At 47.9% G+C, this 8133-nt stretch overlaps 1 protein-coding gene across 7 annotated transcripts; it reads left to right on the top strand.

Annotated features, from left to right (window-relative positions):
- Positions 1 to 375: 375 nt before the first annotated feature.
- vps37c (VPS37C subunit of ESCRT-I) lies at positions 376 to 8098 on the top strand. Of its 7 annotated transcripts, XR_010330315.1 has the most exons (7): positions 376 to 501; positions 1426 to 1492; positions 2649 to 2757; positions 3172 to 3343; positions 4592 to 4674; positions 5604 to 7130; positions 7177 to 8098. XR_010330315.1 is itself a non-coding variant. In XM_064337739.1 (6 exons), the coding sequence occupies exons 2-6, from the start codon at positions 1488 to 1490 to the stop codon at positions 6321 to 6323; spliced, it is 1089 nt and encodes a 362-aa protein (XP_064193809.1). In that variant the 5' UTR covers positions 376 to 501; positions 1426 to 1487; the 3' UTR covers positions 6324 to 8098. The 7 variants fall into 7 exon arrangements, 6 of the variants coding, with proteins under 6 accessions (XP_064193809.1, XP_064193813.1, XP_064193812.1 ...); XM_064337739.1 differs by having other exon boundaries at positions 5604 to 8098; XM_064337743.1 differs by lacking the exon at positions 376 to 501 and adding an exon at positions 516 to 690 and having other exon boundaries at positions 5604 to 8098.
- Positions 8099 to 8133: the final 35 nt, after the last annotated feature.

The following is an 8133-nucleotide window of genomic DNA, read 5'->3' as shown; positions in this document are numbered from 1 at the left end:
GTAATATACTATTTTCTTATTTAATCTTTGACTTTGTCTCAGTAAAGAACATTGTGCTACTTTCCGGCACGCAAGGTGCAATGTAAATAAATTGCTTATCATTATTTATTATTAATGCCAATAATAACGAATATATGTGGGCTTTGAAGCATACAGACACGCTGTCATGTAGTGTAATTTCAAAATCTCGTTAGTACGAGAAAAGATCGCCATGAAGTTTAAAGAGAACTGTACGGCAGCATTGTGCTTCCGTAAATAAAGACCAAATATCTCTGACTAATAACGTTGGTTTATAGTCACCATTTGTAGTTCTTCACGTAGTAACCTTCCAGAACAAAATTTGACTCCTGCAGCTGTGTGTGTCGAAAGTGTTCCAGAAGTCTAAATTGCTCATTCGTGCAACTCCCCCCACGAACATCCACGGCATGGAATATTCCCGTGACATCGGGGTTTCCCTTCAAATCAGCTGAGCATCGGAACGCACCATATGTGCATGCGACGGCAAGTTTCACTTAGCCTAATTTTTATAACCAATGCAGTAATTAGTTGATTTCTAGAAAAAAAAAACATTGTCAGAAGTATATTTAAAAATAGAAACGGCAACTTAAAGCGTAGTATATATTTTTTTACAATAGACTTATTTTTAGGTCAATGTACGGTGTTTATAATGATACACCCCTACAGAAGCAGGTAGGGTGTTGGATCCAAGATGGCGGTGGTTTCCAACGGGCTGAAGTGAAACTTTTCAAAAAGAGAAACTAATCATTCTCTTCTGACATATCAGGCCTGTAAATCCATTACGCTTTAAGTCATTAATGTTGTGATCACTGGAGCCTGTTAGTGTTTATGTCGTCTTCGCCTTTACTGACGTGAGACGAGCGTTTTATGCTTTTCATCGTTAGGCTAGCTGGTGTAGCTCGGTTCATTCGGGAAGAAGGCTGGGAAGTTATCGCAGGCGAATTGCCTTTCATTTTCGCTAACATACTTGGCCAGCTAGCTAGCTAGCTGTTTGTCACCATCAGACAAGGTATCGTAAGATAATGAGATAGCTGTCGACATATCGTTTACGGTCTATTCGGTTGCGACGATGTAATGTCTTGTATCCGATTGCGATTAAGCAATTGGTGTGAATGTTACGGTCAGTGGGATTTCGGGTTGCTAGCCAGCTAGCTATCAAAACAACTGTGAACCTGGTTGTAGGTCCATGAAGGTAGCTAAGGCTAGCCTGACACTGTATGGAATGAGGGGTGTTGACAGACTTTATTATTAGATATCAACTACATTCCGGTTTCAAAGATTATGTGTTGTCTGTAGCTAGTTCCCGTCAAATACTCCAGTGTCTAAGCAGCAGCGAAAACGATGGGAGTTAATGTCTTTCATTACAATGCAATTTAAGTTAACCCGAACTGTTGTTTGGTTTTTTAGGTCTATGCCCATAAGCCAAATGGCAGTTTTTTGAGAAGATAGCGACGAAGTTCGTGTTTATAATGAGGTAAGCAATACTTCAGTTCACCGGCCAGTATTCATGTACCTGTCTCCGGTCCTGTTTAAGGTATTTCACCCGGAAACGCGTTCGTTTCGTGTGTCACCAGACCGAACAGGGGCTTATTTTTATATTATATATATATATAAAATATATATAAAAGTAAAATCGTTTTCTCGGTCATCTTCGATTTGGGTCAATTTAGGTTGGAAATATGATGGAATTTCCTTTTTTTTTTTTTTTTAAATTATGTTCCCACGGGCGAAGACCATGTCACAGATACAGCAGTCTTGTTTTAGTGTGGGCACTAACTACCTTTGAACCTGGAATGTTAGGACATTGAAGGATCTGCTAAATTCAGGTATTGGTGTTTTAAGCCCCAGTCCATGGTGGTATTCATCCAACAGGAAACCAGTGGTCAGGCTTCTATTTTTTTGTATTTTTGCAAACTTTTGACTGCTTCTATTAATTGAGCTTGATTAAACAGATTTGGCACACCTATTATTAGATGTGCATGTAGGCTATATAGAACTTAGTTTATTATTATTATTTTTATGATACTTTCACATTGTTGGCCTCAGTCTTGTATTTGCTGAACATATCATTATATGTTATAGCCATTTATTCTGGTCCTTGCATCAGATTTTCAGCTTTCCAGCACATCAAATAGGCTGAATATCACTTTTCATGTGTGATATTTGGTCATGTCCATGGTTTATATAAATATAGCTTGGCAGCTGTATTTTAAATCTCAAAGCTTAATTTAATCTGAAACTGTTTCTTGTCATTCATAAAAGATCACATTTTAATTAGCGGATTTTAATAGGGGAATATCTTTTCAGTTCTGCTCCTTTTGTGTTAATCAGAATCTGCCCACCACCATGGCATGGTCAGGCATTCGAAGCCCAGTTTGCCAGTCTTTGGTGTTAATGCCAGTCATAATGTGACCCAAATTAACAGCATATGAAACATGCACTTTGATGGCTTCGCTGTGTGAACTGCTGTGTATTATTCAGTGAATATTCTGTGTGCCTGGCAACCTCCAGAATCTATATTTATTTAATTCCCCTTCAGATACCCAGGATGTTGGACATGTTTTGGGTCACTGTTCGTCTGTTAAATGCCAAAATAAATTATCCTATTATTGTCTCTTGTGACTTGGCAGCTGTGGAGACAAATTGATGGAGAAAATTCAGGACCTCAGCCAGTCAGAGCTGCAGGATCTACTTGATGATGCTGGGAAGGTGGAGTCTCTGGTTCAGGAGTCTGATGAGGTATGAAAGATGGAGGAGGAGTGGCCTGTGTCCTAGCCATATCATCACCGTTTCACCTCTTTGTGTCCCAGCCAATCATCACCATTTCACCTCTTCTGTGTCCTAGCCAATCATCACCCCTTCTCCTCTTTGTGTCCCAGCCAATCATCACCGTTTCACCTCTTCTGTGTCCTAGCCAATCATCACCGTTTCACCTCTTTGTGTCCCAGCCAATCATCACCGTTTCACCTCATCTGTGACCTAGCCAATCGTCACCGTTCCCCTCTTTGTGTCCCAGCCAATCATCACCGTTTCACATCATCCGTGTTCCAGCCAATCATCACCCTTTCAGCCCCCCCGATAGTTTAGCTCCTCCCACTGAACCCCCAACAGTCATAAAACCCAGTAGACTGACCCCCCCGGCTGTGCCCACAGGTGCAGACGGCGCAGCTGGACCGGGAGATGACCCTGGCCTCCAACCGCAGCCTGGCAGAGCAGAACCTGAACCTGAAACCGGGCCTGGAGAGCCAGAGGGACCTGCTGGTGGAGAAGTACTCCGAGCTGGAGGCAGTGAGAGAGACATACCGACAGCACTGTGCCCAGAGAGGTGCCCGCGATGCCCGCCCTCTGACATACTCACAGCACTTCCCACGTTCTCACATATCCACAGCACTGTGCCCAGTGAGGTGCCCGCGATGCCCGCGCTCTGACATACCCACAGCACTGTGCCCAGTGAGGTGCCAGCGATGCCCGTGCTCTGACATACCTACAGCACTGCCAGCAATGCCCGTGCTCTGACATACCCACAGCACTGTGCCCAGAGAGGTGCCAGCAATGCCCGCGCTCTGACATACCCACAGCACTGTGCCCAGAGAGGTGCCAGCAATGCCCGCGCTCTGACATACCCACAGCACTGTGCCCAGAGAGGTGCCCTCGATGCCCACGCTCTGACATACCCACAGCACTGTGCCCAGAGAGGTGCCCTCGATGCCTGCGCTCTGACATACCCACAGCACTGTGCCCAGAGAGGTGCCAGCGATGCCCGCGCTCTGACATACCCACAGCACTGTGCCCACAGAGGTGCCCTCGATGCCCGTGCTCTGACATACCCACAGCACTGTGCCCAGAGAGGTGCCCTCGATGCCCGCGCTCTGACATACCCACAGCACTGTGCCCAGAGAGGTGCCCTCGATGCCCACGCACTGACATACTGACAGTTGTCTGTGAGTCTGTGAGAGGGAGACATTTGCTTGGCATTATGTTAAAGAAATAATCGCCATGCTTTGGTTCATTCGTGTCTTGTTACTTATTTTTGTTGTAATAGTAGTCTAGCCGTATCGAGCTTGATTTTCTGTGCTAAGTTGTACCTCATACCTGTATTGTATTGACACACCATATTGGTCGCTTGCAGAGGGCAAGTATCTGCAGAGGTATAAATTATTTTGAGCGTCATAAATGATAAATAGCAGTGCGCATGAATGGTGAAAAGAAAAAAAAAGAAAAAAAACTAATTTAATGCACTTTGGAGACACAGACCCAAGATGGCGGAGAGTCCTGGCACTGGCCAGCTTTGACATGAGCGGCGTGCTGATTCAGCTTTGGGTCACAGCGTTGTCGGGGAGGGGGGGGCTCTCTAATGCAGACTGAGCTCACTCCCTATCAGCATTGCTACGCCGTACACATTATCAGAATGTGCTGTTGGTTTAGGGTGAGCCTGCCCCCATTGCACTGAAGATAGATGAGAAGATTTGCTAATGTTATGTGTTTTTGACCCCCCCCCCACCCCACCCACTTTTGATTTATGAAATGGAAGCAAAATTGTTTAGTGACTTTTTCTTCTTTCTGTTAATTTCAGATGGCATCATGGGACAGGTGACTCCAGAGGGGCTGTTGTCGAGGTTACAGGCAGCAGGGGGCAGCACCGAGGCCGAATCTGAGGTAACGGCTGAGCAGAGCAGATAGTAGCTTACAGCCAAAATGCCAAACTATGAAAATTCTTTGATAATAAATAAGCAAAGATTGTGTCTGGGCATGGAAATTAGGAAAATGGCAATTTGGTGAAAGTGCTTGTTGAAGCATTTAGGGTAATGAATCTCAACAGAATGCCTGATTCCTGGTGCTGAGGCTCTCCTCTCTCACCCCTCAGTCTCACGCCTGTCTCTTCTCTCACTCCTCAGTCTCAGTCCTGTCTCTCTCACCCCTCAGTCTCACTCCTGTCTCTTCTCTCATTCCTCAGTCTCACTCCTCTCTCTCTCTCACCCCACAGTCTCACTCCCATCTCTCTCTCACTTCTTAGTCTCACTGCTGTCTCTTCTCTCTCTCACCCTTCAGTCTCTCTCCTGTCTCTTCTCTCACCCCTCAGTCTCACTCCTGTCTCTTCCCTCTCTCATCCCTCAGCCTCACTCCTATCTCTCCCACCCCTCAGTCTTACACCTGTCTCTCTCTCACCCCTCAGTCTCACTCCTGTCTCTTCCCTCTCTCATCCCTCTGTCTCACTCCTGTCTCTCTCACCCCTCAGTCTCACTCCTGTCTCTTCTCTCACCCCTCAGTCTCACTCCTGTCTCTTCTCTCACCCCTCTGTCTCACTCCTGTCTCTTCTCCACGTCTAACAATGTCCCAGCCCCCAGCTGGTTTTCGGGAGAAGGGGGAGAGGCAATATAGTGACAGACTTTATGACCCCGAGGAAAACGTCAGTTGCATTTAAATCGTTTGGGTTTTCTGTTCAGTAGCACTAGCAGCTTCAGTTTTGATATGAGATCATGGCAGTTAGCATGTTAGCTGTATGTGTATGGAGTGGTGCCGGTATTCAGTTGTAAATGGCCTGTTGTGTGTCTCTCCTTCGCCTCGCCTCGGTCTGGCTGCGGCAGGCGCTCGCGGAGCAGTTCCTGGACGGCTCGCTGTCCCTGGACTCCTTCCTGGAGCACTTCCTGTCCCTGCGCTCGCTGGCACACCGGCGGCGGGTGCGGATCGAGAAGCTGCAGGACATCCTGCGCCAGAAGAGGGAGGGCGGGGCCGACGCGCCGCCGGGGGCGATGACATCACAGACGAGCGCCGCCCACGAAGCAGGGGCGGTGCCGCCGGCATCGTCGCCGTGGCAGCAACAACAACAACAACACGCAGACCAGCAGCAGAATAGCATGGCGGATTCCAAACCCGACCACGGCAGCTTCCCAAATTCATCCCAGTCTACCACAAACCACCCTTTGCCTTACACTCCGTATCCCGTCTCCCCTCCCAACCCCCCCCCTGCCGTTTCGGCCTCTGGGCCCAGCAATCCCCAAGCTCCATTTCAGCCCTACCCCAGCCAGAGCTTCACCTCGGCCCCCAGCTTCCCCACTCCAGCCCCAGGCTTCCCTGCTCACGCGGGCTTCAGCCCCGGCGCCTGTCCCTATCCCATTCAGCCCACCTTCCCCGGCCCGGCCCGCTCCCAGTTTCGGCCGTACGGCTCGCCCAGCCCCCCCTACCCGTCCCCATACCCCTTTCCTGGGTATAACTACCCTCCTGGCCCTGGGGTGCCCCCTTCTCAACCCCCCTCAGGTAGGCCGCTCTACAGGCCTGGATTTGGGTTGCCACAGTCCTATTCATAAACCCCCCTCACTCCACAAAATGTCTCACACTAATTTGACTATCACTCCTGTATCTCATTAATCCTCTTACATTATCCACCTTTTCTATTCTCTTTTATTCTCCTGGCTGCATCAGAATTGGTTTGGGGGGGTGGGGCGGGGCAGTGTTGCAATCTGCAGTCTGTTCCTCTCTCAAGATGCATGCATGGATTTACATCCCATAATGCATTTTCCGAGCATCCCATAATAACCACAGGCTGGGAGACCAGGAGAGAGAACAAAAAGCCATAATAATAATGCCTGGCAACCAGAAACCAACAAAATGGCGGTAATATCATGTTGCAGCGATAGCTAGAAACTTTACTGATGAGAAGGTTTTTTTTTTTCTTTTTTCCTTTTTATCCCCTCTCCCACTGCTGGTGCATCGACTAATCACAGTTTTCGAGTTCACACTCACTCCGCCTTGGCCAGCGCATCATTTTAATGCTTGGCAGTAATTGGTCAAGATTTATTTTATCCTTTGGGAAAACCGTATTGCCCAAATGGCATTGGCAGGGATCGCAACAGCTGCTGTCGTTCTTGTACGAGAACTTTTGCAGTTAGGGTCTCTTATTGAACTCTGGCTCTCAAAAGTAAGAAAATAATTTGGTAGCTTTCTATTCCCTGTTTTATTTTTGCCTTTATTCCCCAGTTTGCTGGGTTGTGACTCCTACAAACTCACACTGCTCACTGCAATCCAGCATCTAATGTTTGCGTGAGCAGAACACAGTCGCAGAACACAGGCAGGGCACAGGCTGAACACAGGCACAAAACACAGGCAGGGTGCAGGCAGAACAGGGGTTGAACACAGGCACAAAACACAGGCAGGGTGCAGGCAGAACACAGGCACAAAACACAGGCAGGGCGCAGGCAGAACAGGGGCTGAACACAGGCACAAAACACAGGCAGGGCGCAGGCAGAACAGGGGCTGAACACAGTCACAAAACACAGGCAGGGCGCAGGCAGAACAGGGACTGAACACAGTCACAGAACACAGGCAGGGTGCTGGCACTATTGTACAGTGAAGGGGGGAACAGCCAGATGCACCATCTGAGGGTTTGGGTGTTGCTATAGTTATCGAATGTGGTTATGGTTATGTGCTTATGGTTATAGTTGTGTGGTTATGGCTTCATGGTTTAATAGCTCGTAGGAAAAGACTGGTGCATCTGGTCAACGGTAACTCTAAATACGCCTGGCTCTCTGTAACTACGCCTGGTCCTCTCTCTGAATACGCCTGGCCCACCAACCGCAAGCCATGCTGCACTCCACCAGGGGAAGCACCTTTTCAGTTTTTACATGCAAGAGCTTCATCTGAATAGTTACATGCCTCTCTCTCTCTCTCTCCCCCTCCCCCCTTTCCCCCTCCTCCCTTCCCTCCCTCCCTCTTCTGCTTTTGTTCATTTCATGAGCATGACTATGTTGACCTGAGTGTGTGTGTGAGCGCTTGGGTGCGTGTATAAATTTACTATACAGGAGCATTCTCTGTAAATTGTATAAAAAGGCAATTAATAATAGAATTGACAGAGTTAATTGGGGGAACTCTAGGCGTGGCTCGTTTGAGGGTATCAGAGTTGCAGTGTAGATATAGTGACTGGCCCAGACAACAATGGGGGGAGGAGGGGGGGTTGGGGGAGGGGGGGCATAAAGGAGCGGAAATGTTTAGGAGTGCAATTTGGTGCATTAAGATCTGTTGTCGCGATGATGACTGTAGCCTGTTTTGAGTTGGTGTGAATTAAATACAGAACCTGATTTCTGAAGCCTGGTTTGGGTTTGTGTCTCTCTCTAGTGACCC

This window comes from Anguilla rostrata, chromosome 5 (assembly GCF_018555375.3).
Source record: "Anguilla rostrata isolate EN2019 chromosome 5, ASM1855537v3, whole genome shotgun sequence".
In the NCBI taxonomy this organism is placed as follows: Eukaryota; Metazoa; Chordata; class Actinopteri; order Anguilliformes; family Anguillidae; genus Anguilla; species Anguilla rostrata.
The sequence above is the reverse complement of the archived record's forward strand: the minus strand, read 5'-3'. Positions and strand labels throughout refer to the sequence as shown.